This window comes from Bos indicus x Bos taurus, chromosome 1 (assembly GCF_003369695.1).
Source record: "Bos indicus x Bos taurus breed Angus x Brahman F1 hybrid chromosome 1, Bos_hybrid_MaternalHap_v2.0, whole genome shotgun sequence".
NCBI classification, from domain to species: domain Eukaryota; kingdom Metazoa; phylum Chordata; class Mammalia; order Artiodactyla; family Bovidae; genus Bos; species Bos indicus x Bos taurus.
This window is the reverse complement of record NC_040076.1, coordinates 76593559-76618764: the sequence shown is the minus strand read 5'-3', so window position 1 is coordinate 76618764 and position 25206 is coordinate 76593559. Positions and strand designations below refer to the sequence as shown.

Here is a 25206-nt window from a genome sequence, read left to right as displayed (position 1 = left end):
ACTGGAGCCCAAGCGCCTTCAGCCTATAAACTTCAGAACAAGGATTTATACCCTGAGCTGTCTGGATTAAAATGCGTACTCTTTCCCACTGAATGATGTCAAAAGGTTAGGAGCCATGGCTCTACCTGGGGCCCAGGTGCTTGGGAACCCTTTATGGGCTGTTCTGCCCAGCACTTTGGAATGCAAACTCCCTTGAGCAAGCCCTTGTTGGCATAGTTTCACCAGTAGCCTGTCTTAGGTAGTTAGCGAATATTAAAATAGGCCTAATAATAAAATAGCGCTTGGTCAACCGTGTAGCCCCCTGACTGAGGGGAGGAGGAGAATAGCTCACTTTCCCTGGAGGGCCTGAGAAAGATCAGTTTACAGGCGTCAGCATGGGGTGTAACCCTTCTTCCTTCTCTCCATCTTGGCACTGGCACGTGCTTCTTGTGACCATCATCTCCCATTAGCCCACGGTCTGGGCAGAAACCATGAACAGGGCTCTTTTTCTCCCCCACCCCAAACACGCTCAGTCCTTTCACTGACCTCAGTCCTTTCACAGCTTCTGATTGGAGGCTGGTTGCTGCAGATAATGACCTCCAAGACCCCTCTGTGGGTTACAGCCTGTTTGTTAAGACACCTGCAGCGGGGAGCAAGGAAAAGGAAAAGAGCAGTATTTTCAACATCCCCAGGAACCAGAAGCACAGAAGACTGGCAGCATTCCAGCCACCTGCATGGGCCCAGGGCTGGCAGCTTCCCATGTGTCCTTTCCAGACAGTCTGCTCGCTAAGATGAGGGATCTTCTTCAGTATGTTGCCTGCTTCTTTGCTTTTTTCTCTGCTGGGTTCTTGGTTGTGGCCACCTGGACAGACTGTTGGATGGTGAATGCAGATGACTCCCTGGAGGTAAGAAGTCAGTAGGTTCTTTTACTGACCCAAGTCCATCCGACTTTTCCCTAAGCCCCCTGTTGCATTGCATTCTAGGACCAGTGATTGTAGTACTAGCCAAAGTGGATAGATTTATTCCTTACTTGCTACTTACTGAGTCTTTACATTATTAACTTATTTAATACACACAGCTCATCTATGGGGTAGGTATTGTTATCCCATTTTACAGATGAGGTAACTGGATAACCTCCCTTTCTTCATAAAGGTAAACTCATACAAGCATAATTGTATATGCTTTCCAGAAACACCTCTTCCACTGCTGTGTATACCCAATTGAATAACATTCCAGTAACATCCTTCCTCTCAAACAGAAATTTGCTAATCTTGAATATAGCATTAAGGATAATGTGATAGACTTTCTTAAGAAACAAACATCTAAAAGTTGATCAAATGATTAAACTCAAGTCATACCCGATTACTGTGTAATGGAAAAATCTCCTTTTAAGGAGTTTCCAAATAGGATAAAAAATTCCGTGTGAAACCAAATCTTTCCAGTGTGTCCCAAAGTGCAGGGGACAGATATGGAGTCAAGAAACCCTCTTTTAAAAATGAGTTGCTCTTGGGAACCTAATGTTCATCCAAGAGATGAGTGAGAGGTTCATATCTAAAAATTTTATTGTTGTCACTAGAGAAGTTCTGAATGAGGTAATTTTGAAATTTAAATTTTTTTTCAGTGGCTATAAGAATCTGAAAGAGGTAAAAATCAATTCTTCAGAATCAGCAACTATTCATTAGCAAGGCCTCAAAAAGTGTAGGTAAGAAAAAGAAGCTATATCAGGAACTCAAATAAAGAATATATAGCAACCCACTATGTTCTCCTGTGTACATCCTGAAGAGAACAATTTACTCTAACAAATGCTATAACTTTATGAAGTTTAAGAAAGATACCCGAGGGCAAGTTTTTATATTTTTTTACTAATTTTATTTGTTAAACACTCAAGTTGGAGTTTCAGATGGAAAGTAATAATCTTTCTGTTTTTCTGTATATTATTATGTTTCTGTTTTATTTTTTTCTTTCTTTTAAATTGCCTCTGACTCCTACATGGCACTTCAAAGCCAATAGAGTTTTAAGTATTTCTTTAGCTAGAACTTGAAAATTATATTTCTGAAAATTGTAATAGAATTGAAATATTATAAAGGATGTCTGTTATATGTTAGTCCAGGGTGCATTATCTGACCATGCACATAACTGATGAATGAAATAAAAAACTGTCCTTTTAACAGTACTCAGAAAGTGCAGATAGAAACATTCTGCTACCATTAGCTTGCTAGAATATGGACTGTCAGTACTAGGTGATGAATACAAAAATATGCTGGACTTGAGCACACTTAAAATTACTTTTTTTAAAATATGCAAAATCACATCTAAAAACATTCTTAAAATATTTTCTAAATCAATTTGAAAATATTTCCCCTTAAGCTGATGGAACTGATAACTTCACTTGATAAGAAATAAAAATTTTAAAAGAGTCAGACCTTGCTGAGATAGATTGGAAGTACTAGCACTTAAAGTGTCTCCTTGATTTCATCTCAGTACATACAAACAATTTGCCATCTGTTCTGTGCAAGAACACTTCTAGTGAAAATGAATGGAATGAGAAGTCCAGTTTTCTCACCTCCAGTAAATCCTTGCGAACTTTGGACTACAGTTAGTAGTTCCTAGCTTTTTTCATATATCCTGTACCTGAAATGTATCATAATAAACACTCCCCAAGAAGACTTCCCATTATAAGAACCTTTAAAATTCTCTCCAGCAGTCTCTTTATTTGTCAATATTTTGTGGATCTCTCATAATAATTGCTACTTCATTTTGCAACGTGTAAAGTCATAATATTATCCATAAACGTCAAGATATGATACTCACTGACACAATTATACTGTTCTCCCTCTTTGCTTCCTTCTCATGGATATATATACATATATAATTGGTCCATATTAACAACTCACTTTAAACAACTATTGGGAAAAAAAAAGTTGACACAATAAAAGTGCTTTAAAAAAGAAAAAGCATAGCCATATAAAATTTGAACAAAAATGGATATAATGAATTTTTAACTTTGTTAATCTTTTATTGTGATGAAGACATCAAAGTCGAAAAATGGATTCTATAGTTCAGGATAACATAACAAACATGAAATATATGTCATGTAAAAGGTGCTCTGCTAATCCTACTAGGGGAGGCAAAGATAAAACAAGAGCAGGTCCTGCTTTTCATGAGTATACACTTAGACAGGAACAGAGATACCATGAAACTATAATAAAGGGCAGAGGCCAATTCTTATTGAGAAAGAAATGAAGTACCAAGGGAACAAAGAAGATAGGCGACTATTTCCTGTCAGGGACATTGAAGCAAGCCTCAGGGAGTAAAAGCCATTGAACACAAAGCCTCAAAAAGATGCAAAGGATTTCAAAAAGTAGAAATGGCAGCAGAGGTCTTCCTAGAGAGGACAAATAGCAAAAATACAGAACAAATGTGAGTAACAGGGAGCAGATAAAGCTCAAATACCCCTTTGCCTTACTAGAGAATACTCAAAATACAACAAAATAGTATTTTTGTCTTATTTACACCTGCCCTGAAGAGAAAAGTTCTTTGAGTTAAGAAAAAGAATAGATGCATGTGTATGTATAACTGATACATCAGTTATACATACTGATACATACTGATGATCAGAATCACTGTGCTATATTCCTGAAACCAGCATAACACTGTTAATCAACAGTATTCCAATATAAAAAATAAATAAATAAAAACATTAGGGAAAAAACGCATGGGACTGTGTCGTGCACAGCCCCAAGTCAGGCAGCAGGGGTCCTGAGCCATAATGCTGCTCCTCCTTCATTCTTGGGTCACATGTGTCCTGGAAACACTGCTGTGTGACAAGAACTTGGGTTTTGAGATTATTGTAGCCTGTGTTTGCATCTTAACTGTCTTCTACTGAGGATGTCACAGCTCGTGTTTTTGGCCCAGTTTCCTCAATTATAAACATGAAGTCAAATTCAGTTGTTTTAAGGTCCTTTTCAGTCTTATATTCTTCAACATCAGAACTCCTTGGTTATGACTCTGTCTAGAGACATGACTATGTCTTCCAGGGAGATGGCCAGCCTACACAGGAGGACCAATGGCATCTAGAGCCTCCCCAGAATTTTCCACTAGGAAATCTAATGTTAATAGTCTTCATTTTTCTGTAGTTTCATATATTCTCTCTTCTTGTTTCCCACTCTCCTTCCATCCTTGTTTTTTCCTTTCTATTCTTCCTCCCTCCCTCCTTTCTTTCTCTATCTTCTGCCTCTCATTTCATTCTCCCCTTCTTTTTTCCCCTCCTTTAAAAAATCTTTTATGCTCTACTTCCCTTTTCTTCTTTTTTTTCTCCCCTACTCTTCTCCTTTGTCTCTTTATCCCTCTATTTGTGCTTCTCGTTTTTCTTTTCTATCATCTATCATTCCACAAATGCTCTTTGATACCTATTGTCTTCCTGATACTGTAGTGGGTACTGATTATGAAAGAGGATGAGTCTTGGATCTTCCTTATGTTTCTCCCAGCATATTGGGAGAGACAGAAAGGTGAGCTGATAGACACAGTATGCTATGGCCAGTGAGTGCTGTGATTACAGGTACCTCTGAGTGGCCAGCTCACTCAATCATGAATAATAAGTGAAGGCTACCCAAAAGTATCCAATACAGACTGGAGGAACAGGTGAAAGGGCTAGAAAAATAAGAGAGTATTGCAAGCACAGGATATGATATAGGCAGAAATCTAGGTATGAGAATGCTATATGTTAATGGCTTCAGACATATTTCAGCATGGAAAGAGTGTCCAATGTAAGGAAAGACGATAGGTGCTGGATCATCAAGGGATTTGTGTTCAAGTAAAATATAATTCTTATATGAGGCTTTCCTTTATCTCAGTTGGTAAAGAATCCACCTGCAATGCAGGAAACCCAGGTTTGATTTCTGGGTTGGGAAGATCCCCTAGAGAAGGAAATGGCAACCCTTTCCAGTATTCTTGCTTGGGAAATCCCATGGAAAGAGGAGGCTGGCAGGCTACAGTCCACGGGGTTGCAAGAGTCAAACATGACTGATCTAAACCACTACCATAGATCTTATATCATAGACAAAAGTGGTTCACTCTAAGCAAACATATGTATGTGTTTTAGAAAAATCCATCATTCTGGCTAATGTGGGCATTAGAAAGGGTAAAATGAATTACACAGAGACCAATTAGGAGGCTTTTGCCATAGAACAGGAGGAAAACATTGATAATCTAAACTAGTGTGGCACCAAGCATTAAAAGTTGTGAAGATATGGGAAGCTAATGAACTTGAATTGGTGGGATTGATAATTGACTGTGAGACTGATGCACAAGGAGAAGTAAAATTTGAAATCCGCTTTCCTGTTTTGGGGCAATGGAAGGAAGGATGGAATCATTCACCTAGAGCTTAAATGGAGGAAAATTAATCTTTATGCAAAAGTTATCAAGCAGAAATGTTCCTACACCATGCCATTTCTTTTTCATTTAGGTTGCTGCACAGCACCCTGTGAGGGCCAGAGAGGTAATCCTTTGTAGTGTGGGTGTTTACAGGTTGAACCTGATGTTAGAAGGACCTAAGATGAAATCTCAACCTGCCAGGCAATAACTGTGTGAATTTAGACAAACGTTTAAGGTTTTGTAAAACCACATTTCCTCTCCTATAAAGGAAGAATAATGATATGCACATTGTAATTGTCTCGTGAGGGTTAAATGAGCCTATGTATCTAAAGTATTTACCACAGTACCAGGCAAATATAAATCAGTCAATAACTGTTATATATATTATCATCTATTTGCAGTTTATTGCTTTGTTTTTGTTCTGGAGGAGGAGATGACATTTTGTAGAATGTTCACTGAAGGGAAAAATATGAGATTTAAGTTCTGTTCCTATTTTCTCTATTGATTCTCTTGGACAAATTGTGTTCATTTCTCTGAGCTGTTGGTTTTTCCATTTTAGTTCCTATGATTGTTCCCTTTTTGTGTAACTAGGAGAATAAGGCAGAGAATAAAGACAAAATAGCATAAGTATTATATTAAATGCATTTAAAAATTGTGAATTAATAACATTATTAATATGTTATTATATTATGTGTAATTCTTCGTTATCCATAGTGAAATTGAAAAGTAGCTTCTCTACAAAGTTACTGGTCTCTCAATTATCAAAAAAAATTTTTTTTCACAAGTTTTTTTTTTCACTTTTCAGTTCAACTTTTGTTAGTTATTTACTGAGAAAATTTGCCATATACCAAGCAATGCTATGATTAAAATTTTATTAACACAAATGAAAGGTAATCCAGTTTGGATTCATTTTAACTTCATAATCATATTTTCCCCTGGGATTTCCATTTGCATTAATGATGCTACAAGTCTTTCAGACATAAGACAATTTTCAGACATGAGACAAGCATTAATGATGCTACAATTCTTTCAGATATAAAGTAAATATTTAAATTATCATAGCTAGCATATACTCTGATTATTTCTATACTAGTTGTACTTTCTAACTGATTTCCAATTCCTTCAGCAGACATTCGAGGCTACAGATACTCTTTAATTCGCCTCATTGTCTCCTACAATTCTTAGCACCTCCTTCTAAATAATGGGACTTAAGAGGTATTTGTTAATATAAACCGAATGGGTACCTATTATGATACTTGACAAACTTACTAAAAGAATGAATAAATAAATGAAATAAAATATGAAGTACTATTTGGAAATCTCACATTGAACAAGAAGTATTTCTGTAGAAAGATCATTATTTTTTCTTAGGCAAGACTTTTCATCTTGTTGCAATTTAAATTTTTCCAATATGTGGATCTGGTTCCTCTTTTTAATCAGATAACAATAAAGATCCAGTCCCCTGAGATGCATAATAAAATTAGTGAAGAGAGTATTCTCATCTAGAAAATATAACTTTTCTTCCTGGTGCTTCAAAGGGGGAAAGAAATGAAGAAAAGGAGAGATATAAAAGGAAATTAATACTTTATAATAATTCACTCAACATAAATTGTGATTTCTGTCACTGGATAGTAAACATTGCAAAATTAAGATACCATACTATCAAAAGGAAAACATTCTAAAATGATTAAATATATGGGTTAAATTAAATAATAAATATTACAATGAAAATACTTATATAGTCCATATATGTAAATTAGATGATATTATCATGAAGACCACAGACATTATAGTTTACCTAGTAAGTTTGCATTGTCCCATTCTTGCCATTTAAACCTTTAGCCAGTGCTTCACAGCTAAGTAAGCAGAGTTAACCAAACGTATTTTAGCAAATAAATTCATGATATGTAAATGGACTAGAAGGGAAAGATGACATTTATTAAGTTTATTTTAATCTTGCTTCCTCATCCTTATAAATACCTGTCTTGTGTTCTTTTAGGCCCTAGAATAGTAAGAAAAAGAAAATAAAATATAAAAATTAAAAGTTCAGAACTCTAGTATAAAAAAATTCAAAAGCCATTTTTGTTCAAAGTGAAAATGTTTCATGTTTTAGAAAACATTGTTTACTCTAGTATTATTAAAACTTTTGCATTTTAATAAATATATTCAAGTTAGTGCTGGAAGCCAGTAAGTTGCATCTTCAATGTTGCAGTACACTAGTGTGAGGTTGGCAAAGTGGTGTGAAACTATACGTTTCTATTTTATGGTGGTTTTTAGAAAAATATATCTTCATGACTTATCCCAGTTTTCTTTTGGCTAGTGCATTATTCTTCCTATATTTTATATTTACACATAAATCCCAATGCATATGCAATTATAACATAATGCATAGTGAAAAAGAAAAATCTTGTTTGATAGTGGTCAGCCAAGAATAAGTATTTACTAACTTGCTATGTATAGTTACTACATATGAAAAATGTGAATTACAGTATTTTAAGTTTCTCTCTTCTCAAAAGATGTATAAAATATATAGAGGCAAGACACATGCAAAATTGTAGTAAAAAGACAATGTAGGCAAAATTGTGTGTTGTTGCTTGTAACACAGAGTGATGAGAAAAGAGAAAATGGCAAAGACTAGATAGAGACTGATGGGCTGCCGTCTATGGGGTCGCACAGAGTCAGACACGACTGAAGCGACTTAGCAGCAGCAGCAGCAGGATAGAGACGCCTTAATGGGAAACTGCTAAAGAGTTTAGAATAAGAAATCCCAGGATTAAGGAATTAATTTTTGCCATTATATACTCAACTTCCTTGGTGGCTCAGATGGTAAAGCGTCTGTCTACAATGCAGGAGACCCGGGTTCCATCCCTGGGTCGGGAAGATCCCCTGGAAAAGGAAGTGGCAATCCACTCCAGTACTATTGCCTGGAAAATCCCATGGACAGAGGACCCTGGTGGTCGCAAAGAGTCGGACACGACTGAGCGACTTCACTTTCACTTTCATACTCAACTGGAAGAGAGATTATCAGTCTGGTTTCCATAAGCCTTGTCTATGTGGTATCCTGTTCATCCTTGCTGCTGCTGCTGCTAAGTCGATTCAGTCGTGTCCGACTCTGTGTGACCCCATAGACGGCAGCCCACCAGGCTCCCTGGTCCCTGGGATTCTCCAGGCAAGAACACTGGAGTGGGTTGCCACTTCCTTCTCCAGTGCATGAAAGTGCCACCATGGTAAATACTTTCCAGAGTCAATTGAGTAGATAGGGTCTAGGCTGACATCCAATCAGCATAAATTCCTAGTCTCAGTAATAGTTCTTAGACTCCTGGATTTGACTATTCTACTCTATCCAGTCAAGCTGAAAGGACATATAAAGATCAATTGTACATCTAGTGTATCAGTAACCATTTTCCATGGCAAATTTGAAATGAGAGTTAATGTGTATGGATTAGAAAAAAACCGACAAATATTTTCTCTCAGTAAACGTCTATTGAGCATCTATTATACACTGAGAAGCAGGGGTTGTAAGCTCCTTGAAACAAGGTGCCATTCCTATCTTGGTCATTGCTGTATCCTCAGCATTAGCTGGTTGACTGACATGGGACAGACACTGAATGAATGAACATAGTCTGAAAGACAGACTTGGGAGACTGATGCACATAAATGTGTATGAAAAGATAATGCAACATTATAAATGCTATAGAAATATGGACAGGTTGCTGTAGGATCTCTAGCTGGAGAGACTGGGAGAATCTCATGGAAGAAGACAGACTTTTGAGGCAAGGTTTCAATGATAGGCAGAAATTTGAAGACCCACTCAGTTCTTGCTAATTGTTGCTACATGGAACTAGGAATTCCAGGTGGCCACATTGGCCAGAAGTCTGTACTCTTATAAAATCTTTATGTTTTACTGTTGGCAAATAATAAATATTAAGAAATTTATGCTGGCTTCATATTTGTGTCTTGTACTTTTACTGTCACACCTTGGGTAAACTGACTTCTCCTCACTTCAGGATCAATAAATATTCATTGAAATGATATAAAAATTCATCATAATCAGGACTTCCCTAGTGGTTCCATGGATAAGGCTCTGCGCTTCTAAAACAGAGATCATGGATTCGATCCTTGACCAAGGACCTAGACCCCACATGCCATAACAAGGATCGAAGATGTGTCACAGCCAAATAAATAAATAATAAAAATAAAAACCCTTTAAAGATAAAATTAAAAAGTGAAAAACAAAACAGGGAAAACATTATTTACAGAAAAGTAAATGCTTTCTTTTTGCAATCGCCCTCTATGTTGTTTATCAGCCTAACTTTATGGAAGCTTTCAATGGCTAAGTCAAAGATCTCTCTTGGTAAATGTCACATTGCACTTGAAAATATATGGGTTATTTTCAAATATCTTTGACATTGATTTCTATCATAATTCCACAGTAATAAGAGAACAGGCTCTGTTATGATTTCAATACCTTTAGACCATGAAATTTTTGCACCTTGTTTTACATCCTCAGATACGTTCCAGTGTCTCCTAGCTTGCAGTCTATGGGAACTTGAATAGAGTTTTTATCCTACTGTTGTGTGAAAATTGTATAAATCTTAATTATGTTGAATTGGTTTACAGTGCTTTTCAGGTCTACTGTATCCTTCTACCTCTCTGTACATTCATTCTGTTAATTTTTGAATTTGATATTGAAACTCCAACTAAAAATCTTAATTTATCTACTTAAAAGATAATGGTAGTATATAGTGGAACTACATGTAACCTTGTTCTGTATTTTCCAAGTCTTCTGTAAATGTGTTATCATACTTTTATAATTAAAAAAAATTGAAATAAATAAAAAATAAAAATTATTGAAGTTTTATTTTATATGTTATCTATTAATATATGGATCACATGTTAAGAGGACAAAGCTTAAATTTGGAATTGTCCATTTTGGATAACACTGTGAGATAAAATTATAGTTAATGTTGTTTTTGTCCTTTCAGTTCAGTTCAGTTCAGTTCATTTCAGTTGCTCAGTTGTGTCTGACTCTTTGCGACCCCATGAATTGCAGCATGCCAGGCCTCCCTGTCCATCACCAACTCCCGGAGTTCACTCAAACTCATGTCCATCGAGTCAGTGATGCCATCCAGCCATCTCATCCTCTGTCGTCCCCTTCTCTTCCTGCCCCCAATCCCTCCCAGCATCAGAGTCTTTTCCAATGAGTCAACTCTTCGCATGAGGTGGCCAAAGTACTGGAGTTTCAGCTTTAGCATCATTGCTTCCAAAGAACATCCAGGGCTGATCTCCTTTAGAATGGACTGGTTGGATCTCCTTGCAGTCCAAGGGACTCTCAAGAGTCTTCTCCAACACCACAGTTTTGCCCTTTAAGAAATATTAACCATAATATTTTAAGCATCAGTCTGCTTTGCAAGAACCTTTTCTTAAAACTTTAAGGATTATAGAGTTGCTTGCTTCCCTCAGAGGGTAAAGAATCTGCCTGCAATGCAGGAGACCCAGGGTCAATCCCTGGGTTGGTAAGAGCCCCTGAAGAATGGAACAGCAACCCACTCCAATAGTCTTGCTTGGAGAATTCTATGGACAGAGGAGCCATGGGCTCGCAAAGAGTCAGACACAACTGAGCGACTAACATTTTCACTTACCTTTGTGCCGTTTAGAGAGTTCTTAATAAGCCATTATACAACAGAAGGATAAGTGAAGACTCTAAATTTTAGGCAAGGAGGGCTTTCCTAAATGTGATAAATAACCTACAATCTTTTAACCTTGTTTTTTGTGCACAAAGTCACCTTTAAGGGTGTCTCCAGTAAGTGCTATATTAACACAGAAGTTTAGTTAATTACAGCCACTATTCTCACGTACCTTGACTGAGTGTGAATACCAATCTAATATTGTGCCCTAGAGCATTAATACCTAATGAAATTGGATTCCTTGTTTCCCCTAATGAGCTCATTGCTTTTCTAAATACGGTTATTGCAGGTAAATGATCAATAGCCTTGAAAAATGACACCACTACTGGATTATTTTGGCAAGAAAAAAATACTTTTTAGCTTAAAATAAGTATCCTGAAATGTATATCTCATCTCATTTTCTAAATAACCTCACATAGAATGACTAAATTAGATTTCATTAATTCATTTTAGTAGCTGAGTTAGCAGGAAATTGGAGATTATTAGTCAATCTCTGATTATTAGAATAGTGACTTCAGGTCCACATAACCTACTTCAAGTTGGAATGAACTAGATCCAGTGTGTTTCTGTTCATTGAGACTCCAACGAGTAAAAGGCTATGAGAAGGCTTTTTTTTTTTCTGTTGTATTATAATAGTTTAGTACAAATCATCTCTACTATATCCATTTCCCCAGACCGCCATAGCACATTACCACAATTTGTTGACTTAACACAAGAGAAATATACTCTTGCAGTTCCGGAGGCCAGAAGTTTGAAGTCAAAGTGTTGGGAGGGTTGCACTGCCTCTGAAGGTTCTTAGAAGAGAGTGAATGCATTCCTCGCCTCTTTCAGCTTCTGATGACCTTTCAGCTTCAGTGACGTGAGGCTGTGTCACTCTGAAGTCCGCCTCAGTGGTCACATGACCTCCTTCTCTTCTTTCTGTCTCTCCTCTGCGTTTCTCTTTTTTTAAATAATTTAAACTTTTTATTTTGTATTGGAATATAGCCAATTAACAATATTTGATAGTTTGAGGTGAAGAGGGAAGGTACTTAGCCACACATATACATGTATCCTTTTTCCTCCAAACTCTCCTCCCATCCAGGCTGGCACATAACATTGAGTAGAGTTCCATATGCTATAAAATAGGTCCTTGTTGGTTACTCATTTTGAACATAGCAGCATGTACATATGTGTGTCTCTTATAAGGACACTTGTCACTAGATTTAAGGCCACCCTGGTAATTGAAGATGATTTCCTTATCTCAAAACTCTTAATTTAACTACATATACAAAGTTCCTTTTTCCAAATAAGGTCCCATTCACAGGTTTTGGGGATTAGAACATGGTCACATTTGGGGGCAGGGGTTGCCATTCAACCAATTACATCTACTTTTCTCAACTTTCATATGGTTCATTAGTAATGCTGAACTTAGTCACTACTCAGGTTACTATGTTTAAGTACTTTACAAATTTTATCATTTATTGAGCAAATCACTTGTATTATGTATGTTTTGTAATTTTTAATTCTTATAGTCACTCTAGCATTAGTTCCTATATAAAGACAAGGAGTTTGAGGCTCAAAAAGGTAAGATCTTGCTCAAAGAAACAACACAAGTAATGGGTGTCAATTTAAAGTCTGTTTTATCAGTTATAGTTTAAATTTTATGTGTATACAACTTTGGGCTTCCCTGGTGGCTCAAACAGTAAAGAGTCCACCTGCAACGCAGAAGACCCAGGTTTGATCCCTGGGTCGGGAAGACGCCCTGGAGAAGGAAATGGCAACCCACTCCAGTATTCTTGCCTGAAGAATCGCATAGATGGAGGAGCCTAGAGGTTACAGTCCATGGGATTGCAAAGAGTCGGACACGACTGAGGGACTTCTCTTTCAGCTGGCAGTAAAGTCTTATTTGCTGCACAAAACAACTTCAAAGCAGAACATGGGGCAGGGAGTTTCATAGTACAGTTATCCTCTGATATAATTTTCTTTTGCAAATAAAAATGTGCTATATTCCTTTCTTCTCCACATCAGTTATAATCTCCCTGCCTTTCATTTCTGTTCCCACTCTGCTCTGTTATTTATTCTTTCTTTAAGAAAAACTTTATGCTTTCATTTTCCAAGATAATTTGTGTTTAAATCTTACTAAACTATTCCCAGATTGCCAAAATAATGTGAATCTGTAATTAAATCAGAATAAGCAATCATATTAGCTCTGTTCCATATGCAACAGTTCTGTCAAGATTACTTGAAAACATTTCCTGTTGGCATGTTTATAATTCTAGGAAATCTATTTTGACTTACAGCTTATAAAGTATGAGAAGTTTCAGTACACTGCTACCTTTTAGCTTTAAAGTGGATCTTTAGAATCATCTGTACAACATTTCTAAGTAGTAGTGGTTTACAACTGTCAGGTTTATGAAATTAATGTTCAGTTTGTTTATATCCACATCATAGCTTAAGCGTTTGTAGTCTGTCAGTGGAGCAAGGGTGAAGTCGTGTGGTCTTTATATTTCATTTATTGTTGTCTTCATGTAAAACTTTCTTTGACCATTATTTTAAATTTATGAATTTCATGTATAATAACATGTTTCTTCAAGGGATTCATCTTCATGATGAAGAAAAATTAATGTACTTTCCTAATAGAATCAAGATGCCAACAGTGATCATCTATTGTTATATTGATTTTTTTTTTTTTGATAAGTAAATGTCAGCATAGCAAAATGAAATGACTTGATGATGGAACCAACCATAGGCATCTGAATGTGTTTAATTCTGATTTTATCCATCTTCAGCATGACTGATTCCCCCTCCACTCCCAAATCAGGAAATAAGCTTACTTTCTGTTGAGAAAAGTCTTTATTGTTAGTGCTTAAGAGAAAATACTCTAGAATATATGGTTTTGTTGTCAATGAAATGCAGATCACCCTTGTAAGCACTGGTCTCATAACAGCTAAGTTCTTCCTTTGATCAAGGTAAACTGAAGTGTGTCTGCCTGGCTGTTTCACATGTTGTCTTCTCTGACATCTAGGTGAGCACAAAATGCCGAGGCCTCTGGTGGGAGTGTGTCACAAATGCTTTTGATGGAATTCGCACCTGTGATGAGTATGATTCTATACTTGCTGAGCACTCCTGTACGTATGCCTTACACATCCCTCCTTGTCAGGGCAGGAAGACCAAAGGAAATTGAACTCAGGTTTCCATGATGTGTTTTTGTCTTCTACTATACTATAGTAAGGTTCTGTTCAGTTCTAAATGTTTTGATTAAAATTTTAGTTTATTATTTCTGAAATGTGAATTGAAGCATTTTTAGCATATTTAGTCTTTTCCCATATATTTATAAATTCCCTTAGGGTAAAATTGTTACCTTATTCAGCTCTGCTCTCCCACAAACAGTCTGTTGTAGTGCCTTATACACAGTAGGCTCATACTTAAAAAAATGAAATTAATTCTTTAAGGGCAGTGATTTTTATGATTAGAATTGATAGGTTGGATGAAAAGACTTCAGAGAAGTCTTTTAGCAATGACTTAGGTCAGATAGAAAGTTTACAATATTTCAGTGAATGATTTGCTAAGAAAGAGAGAAGGTCGAGGCAGAGGGGCAGAGACAGAGACAGAAGAACAGATAAGGAGACAAAGAGATAAGCAAAGAGATACAGACTGTGGGATCAGGGAATGAAAAAAATTCAGATATGTGACACATTATTAGCAGATATAAAAAGCCAGTTCCTTCATCTTCTCTACCTTTAGCTTTAAAGTATAATTAGGTGTTAACAAGGCCCTTGTTTCTATGAATAGAGACTTCACAGATTGAAAAGCCTTATTACTGATTTCTCTCCACTCTTCTCCATACTATTTATTTAGTTAGAACATCAAATTGTGCTAAGTACTAGTGCAGTCATTAAAGCAAATTTGTTTTAGTCTCTTTCAAATAAAATGATGGGTGGTGGTACAACATGGCAACTTCTTTTCTCAAGATAAATGAAAAGTAAACCCTTAGAATGTGACTTTTCCCCTGGACAGCTATTTTAGTCCAGGGAAAAGCACTTAAAAGGAGTTGTGCTCTAAAAACAGCATTCTCTGCCATTTAGGATTTGAGTGCCTGGAATACTTTTTAACATAATTCATAAGGCTTTTATTTCATTTTTTTTTGGCTAAAAAAAAAACCTTGTATGTTTTTTCTTTTTCCTTGCACTTAACCTAGTTTTACATAGAACGAAGCACAATTTGGTCAATAGGAATGAACATTTGTGTTCGTGTGAACACTAGGTTATTCTAGAAATTCAGGGCTAGGTTTAGAGCTGAGAAGAACAGAAAGATACAATATTTCCAACTTTCAAAATATTGTTATGTACATTTATGCAAGAAGACAATAAAATCATTCATAGGATTTGAATGATCTCATACTACACAGAGAAAGCCACTGTACTTTAAAATGGTCTTGTATCTTTTGCCTATACTATTTCACATTTTCCTCTTGATATATTTTTATCTATTACTTTTAAACAATATCCTAAACAATCTCTTAATATTCTTTAAAAATTCTACCGTATGCTTAAAGACAAAAGAGATAAAAATGTGTTCTAAGAAACTAATGAACTGTGAAGATGTTACCTATAAGAGCGTAGGATTTTATTTTTAGTCTTTGATATGTTTTATACAATCACAATTAGATCACCTTTCTCATTGCTCTTGTCTACTTAGGGTATTTAGACTCAGATGCATTTTTTAGGACTCTGTTGATACTGTTAGTCTGAGTCCACCTCATCCCTTCAAATCAGAGTATTTAATATTCTGGTAGCCAAATCCAAGACAATCTCCAAAAGGAGATTCCTGACTGGCCAGCATTAGCAACCTACTTAGAGAGCTGCCTTCTTGAAAGTGGACTAGCTATATGGTCCTTGGATGGCACCATAGGAGTGAGTCCTCAAGTTCCACGGAGCATCTGAATCACACTTGGTACGGGAGTCTAGGTCAGACAGGGGAAGACCAGGGCCCACAGTGATTCCAGGGCACTCTATCCAGATGACAATCCTGGCCCTGTTGCCCTAAGTTTCAAAGGGGACTTACAAAACTTCAAGGGAAATACTCCAGAGTGTGGGACCACTTGTTTTGGGGTGCTGAACAGGAGGCTTACTTGTGTATACCCATTTGAGGATCAAGGAGATCTGTCAAAATATAAAAACTATCAACCTAACAAGTTACATATTTTTCTCTTTCTTCAATTTTGAAAAAAAAATGAACTTCAGATTTGGCCTAAATTTGAGTCAAATTTTTAAAAATATCGTCACTTTTTGATATCTTAAATATTCACCTATTAAGGTACAGATTGATTTTATGCATTGATTTCCTTTCTTAGAAGGATTATGAAAATATTTTATATTTGAAATGAGGAAGATTGGCCACATTTTTACAGGCAGTCTATTACTAAGTAGGTCCTAAAGTGGTCTCATCATTGGGGAAAAAATTATTTCAGTAAAATGAAACCCCAAATCACTATGAAAATAAAACATAATTACTATAACATCAAAGCAATAACTTTTATTACTCCTTTCCACTAGCCAGCTAAAGTACCAATAGTTCTGACTTCAGATAATTAATCCTCCATTAGTGGTAACATTATCCTAGTTTTAATTTAGTATCACTGGGACTCACAATTGAGGAAACTTTCACAGTTGACGTTCCCATTACAGATGACTGCTACTATTCCACTTCTATTTCCCTGATCTTCTCTTTCCTAGACTTTCTGCCAAATATTCTCATTGGTGATGGCTTTAAAATATGTGCAGTTGACAATGCAAGGTGGATAGACTAATGCACAGTGTTGGCCAAGAGGGGTCACAACATAGAGGAATTAAAAGAAAATACGATTCTGGCTTCCAGAAATAATCTACTTAGTAACAGAAGTTCCTTCTTCTTCTAAAGATCTGCTGATGGCTCCCACCTGAATTGGCGTGAGACATCTTGAAGTATTTTATTCTTCTCGTCTATATCAAATTTTAACCAATTATTTACATTTTTCCAATAGAAATTCAAACAAATATAGTGATTAATTATTTACTGAATATTTATTGGGTATCTTTGGAAGAAGACATACTCTACTTTCAACATAGCTTTCAGCTAATACTTGTGAACAAGACTCATTCCAAAACAGGAGGCAAAAAGAGAAATAGTTATTTAGTCTCTGCCATATGCCAGGCATTTTGCTAAGAGGATCATAATAAGCAGTGCTTAAACAAATAATGTTTGTTTAAACAATTAATGTCAGTAGTCTTATATTACTTTGGATTTTATAAAAAAATTAAATAAGAGTATTTATTTTCAAGTTCATGCACATTTGCAGTGTGATTGTATTCACTGGGCATGTGTTGATGTATGCAGTTGCCTTTTTTCCTTTGGTGCACCTCTATGTATTAACATGTCTCCTTCCTCTGATTATGCTGAAACCACATGCTCTGATCTTCTAGTGAAGCTGGTGGTAACTCGGGCGCTGATGATTACTGCAGATATTCTAGCTGGATTTGGATTTATTACTCTGCTCCTTGGACTTGACTGCGTGAAATTCCTCCCTGACGAGCCATACATCAAAGTCCGCATCAGCTTTGTTGCTGGAACCACGTTACTAATAGCAGGTACTGGTCTGGACTAGTGATGGGGATAAAGATACTCAACTAAGGTTTTGGGATGAAGAAGGGTGTTGTTCTGAAAGAGTTCATTTTAGGATCATATGTGACTTACTTTTCTAGAATGAAGGAATAAGGAGCACATCTACCAACTCTGCTTTCCTTAGTTTTGTAATCAGATATTAATCTTTGGCTAATATCCCCAATCAAGGTTTTTGATGTCCTCAAACAATTTTTAACCACTTAAAAAGTATATAAAGCTTTAAATTTTTAAAAACTTTTTTAGTGATTATTCTTGAAGTTAAATCCTAAAGTAAGCCCCAAGCTGCCATCACCTTGCCTGTACATATCCTCACCAATTCTTTGCAATGACCTGAGTTGTATCAGTTGGAGAAGTTGTATAAGTTGGAGAAGGAAATGGCAAGCCACTCCAGTGTTCTTGCCTGGAGAATCCCAGGAATGGGGAAGCCTGGTGGGTAGCCGTCTATGGGGTCGCACAGAGTCGGACACGACTGAAGCCACTTAGCAGCAAGTTGTATCAAGTATTTATTAGACTTTTCTCATGTGCCAACTCATATGATCATATCTGTAACAATAAACAAGTATGATCTTATCTTCACTTAAGCAGAGAGTAAGTGGATGTCTGAAGACATAAATCAAGCAAGACTAAAAAACAATAAATCAAGACGCACTTTATATGGGGTTTATTAGTGAAACAGCAAAATTGATATTTTCCTGAGGTCAGCCATTAATTTCAATTTAGTCATCCTAAATAAAACACAGTGTCTTTCTTGGATCACAATGCAAATTGGGAGGAAGTGCACTATGAAAAAACCAAAATGTACGAAGATTGAAAACTGATGAGTTTACCCTCCAGAGTGAAAACCGTCTTCTTTTTTGGTAGCAGGAAACAGTCACCAAAGCAAATTTAAGTGGGAACCTGACTGGGATGTGAAGGGTAAATTGATGAGAATTTCAAAACTAAAAATACTTGGAGATATGTATATATGTGTAATGTGGGACTTTATGCCAGTTAACTTAATCTGTCTCCTTTTCTTGGTCTGCAAATTAGGATAAAGACCCAGCAATAGTATCCATTCTTAATTGTTACTGTAAAGATCCCAAAGTGGGCAGAGTAAGCTCATAGCAGAAAGTCTCACCCATCACATGGTCAAAAATGGGACCTCCCTGATATTTTCACACAAGGCCCTAAGGATCCTTAGATTACACTAAAAAGCCACAATAATTTATTGGTTTTTTTTTCTTTTCAAAATATCCATTCCCATATCCAGCTTAGTGAAAACATAAACCTTTTGTATATAACAATATACTTTGTTTAGCAAATTTAAACATGATTTAATGCTATGCAATTTTGTTCTAGAATTCAAGACATCACTAGATAATCTACTCTATTTTTCATAAAATATCAAAACTAAATTTAAAGAAAAATAAGTCAATGAAGAAAATTCCTGCAGGAATGGCTAAAAAGATGACTGAAGTAAATCACCCAAGATGACCAAAGCCTTGGAATTATCATTTGAAATTAGTATGCTATATATATATATATATAAAATCTGTTTTAAGTCTTAAAAAAAAAAAAGAATTTTCATGCTAAACCTATAGGTCGCAGTATTACAGAAAAGATGTAGTTATTTATGTCCTGTATTCTAAAGGTTATTATGTGTTCACGATCAGGTCCTTCTTAAACTTGTTGCATTAAATAATTGTGAAAAGAATGCAATGAAATTGTGACTTAAATGGAAATCACAGACTTACTAGGAAAAAAGGTGAGAGTTTCTTGGGGGCTTACAGATTTCAGAAACACTATTTTCATATAAGTTTTTGTTCTACAACTGCCCATGATATTTTCTTCCAATCTGAGCCCTGACATGCAATTTATACCTGTAATTTGTACATTTGAAAGGACTCTAGTTGCATCATTTCAAACCAGTCAATTTTCAGAAAGACAAATCTGTGAGGATTATATTTTATTTGAAATAAACAAAATTCTTAGTCTATTCTTACATGGTGGGTGTGGTAGATAAATTTTCAATTTCTACTTCAGTTATTTGTTTTTAACCCCAAAGCACTAAAATTACAGGTGCTGATTTTGTAGTTGACATAACTTCAATCATGGGTCTGGGTGGTGGGTCAGGGGAGTCGTAGACTACTCTTAAATACAGCATGATAGAATACTCTTAAATACAATACAATAGAATAACTTAATCTTCTTGGATTTATATTTGGAAAAGACATGAGTTATTTTTAGCAATTTCTATTTCTTTCAGGTGCCCCAGGAATAATTGGCTCTGTTTGGTATGCTGTTGATGTTTATGTAGAACGTTCTTCTCTGGTTTTGCACAATATATTTCTTGGCATCCAATATAAATTTGGTTGGTCCTGTTGGCTTGGAATGGCTGGTTCTTTGGGTTGTTTTTTGGCTGGTGCTATCCTCACATGCTGCTTATACCTGTTCAAAGGTAAGGACAAAATAAAATAGCACACTTCCTTGCCTCCAGTGTTATTTTTCCCAACCTAATGGAAACACATCTCACCAGCCCAAAGTAATATTGATAGCTTGATACTTATCTATTACCATTAGAAATTTCTATTGTTCAAGGACAACTGATTTGTAATACTAGAACCTTACTATCCAGTTAGTGATATATTTGTTGAAAAAGGCCAGGGGGGGGGGGGGGGGGGGGCAGATACAATTGTGTCCAATACCCAAATAGATATTGATTATTTCAATGTGTCATTATCTTATACATCTCATTTCACACAACTGACTAAATTTAGCTCTAGAGTTAAACAGAGAAGTAGATGCAGAGTCAAATCAAATGTATCCTTGTTGTTAAAGAATGTAATGTGTTACTATTAGGTTACTAAAATGTCACTGAAATAAAACTAGGAAATTTCTCTTCTCATAAAAAAAAATAAAAGGAAATTACTTGGCTGAATTTTAAATCTAAAAACAACTTTCAGGTTAAAACTCTTAGATTTTCTTCTAGGGTTCTTAGATGATTCCTTCTTAAAATATTTATATTCTTGCCTCTTTGAGAGAAGAATATATAATTACACTTTCCCGAAAGTTTACTGAGCCATAATTATTTTTATATCGCTACATTTATCTCTTCTGAACAGATGTTGGACCTGAGAGGAGCTATCCTTATTCCACAAGGAAAGCCTATTCAACAACAGCTGTTTCCATGCCCCGGTCACATGCGATCCCTCGAACACAGACTGCCAAAATGTATGCTGTCGACACCAGGGTGTGAGGTGACATGTATCAGTCTGTATATATATGTTGTTCAACTAATCAGTGAGTTCAAATTAACCAAATAGCAGGCCTATCCAGGAACAGACATCTAGGCCTCAAGTCCGACTAAATTAATTGCTCAGCTTACTCAAAAAATTAGTCTCCTATTGCTTCTCCTTCTCAATTATTACTTTCTTCCGCATTCTTTTACCATCTCTCTCTCTCTCTCTCTCTCTCTCTCTCTCTCACACACACACACACACACACACACACTTCCCCTGTATTTGATGATAAGGTTGCTGGGATACAAAAACATTTGCTGTGATTTCTATATTGCTACTAGAGATGGTGACATGGTGGTATTAAAATGAAATGACTCTTTTTAAGAATGGACAGAAACTTTCAAAGGAGGCCAGAGATTCTAATCTTTGAAGGGACTGACAAGCTTTTAGCTCTTTCCTTGGCTTTTGGCTCACTTTTTGTATTCTCCACTGAGTGAGTTATTTGATAACTCTGAAGAAGATGATTTTTCCAAATTCAAACCAGTATATCAAAGCTTACCATTGCTCTGATTCTGTTAAAATAGAAAAAGAAAAGAACAGCTCTATGTACCAGCCACTGGTGGGAGTTAAAGATAAAAAGTGCCCTCGCTATGCTCTAAATGTCAAAAGCAAATGCTGAATTAATACCAAATTAATATCAGAGTCAGTGCTGACTTTCTTCCTCATTAGCAACATAAGAGATCTGTGTATTATTTTATCACTACTCCAAGTTTGCTTGTATATTGTCAAACATTAAACCACAGCAGTTAATAGCTAAACCAGGGAGTTCACTTAGTATTGATTGATTGGGCATCTCAATGCCTTTCAGGAATGAGCCATATTAGAATTCACTGATTCGGGTGTCCTCTCACCCCTGGATTCTCAGTACCCAGCAAAAGAGCCAACATATGATAAAATGTAATAATTTTTTTTTTTGCTTGAAAGCAATAAAGGCTCACAATTCTCTACTGAAAAAAAGTCAATTTTCCTCACAAAATATGTGCTTTTTGAAAAAACAGAGTTATATACACATTTAAAGAAATCAATGAAAGATTGCTAATGGATTTTATTCACATACATAATATAACCATTCTTCAGTTTTTAAACTAAAGAGTTTTTTTAAAGCTATAAAATTTTACCTTAGTTTTTCTGTTTCCTTGAAAGTCACATGATTAGCAGTAATAGTCATGCAGTACCTTAACAGATTATAAAACCAAACCGAAAATTAGTTCTCTGGAAAATGGAAATACAGTTGTGAATTTCTGAAGCCCTCAAAAGAAGTGTTTCCAATTTTAAAAGCTAAATAATGTAAAAATGAGATAATAGCATCTTGTTCATATATCCTTGAAAATGATGTTCATACTTCACAAGCATCTCTTTACCAATATCTCAGGAGAATACTAGTCTAATCTTAGAATTAAGAGTGATTTATTGATTCACTTTTACTTCATGGATGTTACTAACTGTTTAATTGACATTTAGCAAAATTAATTATTATGTTTATTAATTATATGGGTTTTATTCTAAGCATTTTAAAATTTATTTTGTGTTTTTTACTCAACATTGGCATTTAAATTTTTTATTCCCACATTTATTTTATGATTTATTGTCTGTCATATTTTGTATATTCTATTAAGTATCTTGAAGTATTTCTGTGAAAAGGCAGGGTAAATTAATTAAATGATTAATTAAATTTTAGAGATACAAAATTTTCCCTCCTGAAAGTTTTCATTTCTATGAGGAAATATTTCAGAAGATTATGGAAATAATTGAAATCGTTGACTGCTTTGAATTTTTTTTTCAATAAAACCATTTGCATATCCTGAAAAGCATTAGTAATGTTTTGAAAATTCCCTTGGGAATCTTTATTCCTAATCTATAGTAATTCAATGAAGCATCCCCAAATAAAGCAGCTGCTACTGCTGCTGCTGCTGCTAAGTCGCTTCAGTCGTGTCCGACCCTGAGCCACCCCGTAAATGGCAGCCCACCAGGCTCCCCCGTCCCTGGGATTCTCCAGGCAAGAACACTGGAGTGGGTTGCCATTTCCTTCTCCAATGCATAAAAGTGAAAAGTGAAAGTGAAGTTGCTCAGTTGTGTCCGACTCTTAGCGACCCCATGGACTGCGGCTCACCAGGCTCCTCCATCCATGGGATTTTCTGGGCAAGAGTACTGGAGTGGGGTGCCATAAAGCAGCTAGTGAACAGCAAAGCAAATGTCAAATTGTGAAGAAGCGGTAATTCACACAGTGATAGATCAACATGCTTGGAAAGAAAAAATAATATAAGCCCAGAATATATACACATCTGGTTATTAGATTGAAATATTAAAATAGCCCACTCAATCTGAGTACTATAATTTAATCATGTCCTGTCAATTGTGATAAGAAAAAATAAAAAATTATAAAATGGAAAAATAAAAAATTTATAAACAAAAAAGATTTAATAAAAATTTATAAATTTATAAAATCTTTAATATCACATTTTAAACTGAAATTAGCCTTTTGTTATTAACAAAGTTATATGTGTGCATTGTATAATAGAAAGTTGGAAAGCACAAACAACCAAACTTTATCTTACTAAAATATAGTGGGACCATATGCTCTCTGCCTATATCACTACTCCTAAAATCCTATTGAACATCTGCACATTCTTCCAGATATTCTGTTTATGCATATATGTACAAAGACAATGTATTTCTTTTTTAAGAGTGCATTCCATATGTGTGGCTTTTTAATCAAATTGTCCTCCATTAATTATCATTGTCTTTTCATAGCAATAACTTTTCATCTTATCTAACACCCACCCAATCCATGTTTAAATTTACCCAAGTTTCTCAACTGTATTACTGATTTCTGCAAATCAGTATTTGCATTTCCTCTGGTTGTTATGCCACTTAAGGCTCTTTTAATCAAGCTACATTTTCTTTCACCATTCCCTAATTTACTTAAAAGAAAAAAAAGCTGAACATTTTTTCCTAGTTTTTTCTCTCTTCTGGATTGTCTCTGGTGGTTATTTAGCTTGTTTTTCTATACCTTGTATCTCCAGCAAATTGAAATTTAAATCAAAATGCTTTGATAAAATCAAGTTAAATAGTTTCTAAAACATACTGTAGGTGATGTGAAGTGTATTTGGAGACCTAATATCTGGTTGATTTAGACATAATTATGCTAAAGTTGTCCACTGGATCAGGGTGATGCTTATCTGGTTCCTCCACTCTTCAGTTGTATGTGTTTTTCCTTTAGTGACAAATACAAGTGATTATTGTGGTGTTATTTCAGAAATTACAGAAATATTCTATTCTTGATCAACAATAATAATAAGTTTAAAATAATAGTTTTTAAACTGATAATCTTTATTGGAGTCAATACATTGCTTACAGTTTGTAGAAAGATGGTTTTCTAATTCTATTCTATCTTCATCTGTAGTAAAAATTCTTTTGTAAAATAAGCCTTAGTTTCTTTGAGTTACTCTGAAAAGGCAGGATAAATGGTTAAAATTCCTCCCCTTCATTTGCCAATTCATGAATACAAAATAAAGTTAGTTTATTAGTGAGATAATATGTAATCTATCATCCAAACAGGGACAATTTGAAAGTAAAAGTGGGGGGCATTAATAATTAAGTCAGGTCTTTGCTGGAAAGGTAAGAAGATATGACCCTTCTTTTAATAGTTCAAAAAGTGATGAATATTGTTTTTCAATATTTGTTTATATTCAAGTGTCATTATCAACCTACAAATTACCATTAATTCTATGGTAATCCATAGAATTTAATCCATAATAGTGATTATTATTATGATACTTAAATGCTTAAGGTCTGTAAATGATACAGGCCTTTGGTCTGTGTGGGCTCTTGTAAACTAGCTGTTGTGTTTTCTTGATACAGTAAAGATGATTTCCACACAGGGGGATTGGACAATACAACTATACAGAGGTCTCATTATGTCCTTCACCATATAATTTCCTTGTTTATAGTACTGTAAACTTTAAACGTTTCAGATATGCTGATATTATAATGATCAATATGTAGTTCATTATCTTTTCTCTCTTTGATGATTGTGTCAGCTTCCTCTTTCCCTTCCTCCTGTCAATGCTTTAGACTATAGTCAGATGGAGCTTTTAAAAAATACATATTCAATAATGTTACTTACATGTCTTCCTATTGTTTCTAGGATAAAATAACAAACATTTTAGCATGATTTTAAAAGGCTGGGCATAACTTGGTCCTTGGATACCTCTCCTAATTCTTTGAACACTCTCTCCCTTTCTTCAGTT

General features: G+C 35.4%; 1 protein-coding gene across 1 annotated transcript; it reads left to right on the top strand.

Moving 5' to 3' along the window:
* The first annotated feature begins 363 nt into the window (after window positions 1–363).
* On the top strand, window positions 364–22764 carry CLDN16 (claudin 16). The gene is given in 6 exon segments (XM_027538400.1): window positions 364–742; window positions 744–884; window positions 14044–14146; window positions 17480–17644; window positions 19924–20115; window positions 20780–22764. Coding segments are annotated over 6 exon segments (906 nt in total). The 5' UTR covers window positions 364–571; the 3' UTR covers window positions 20914–22764.
* The last annotated feature ends 2442 nt before the right edge of the window (window positions 22765–25206 follow it).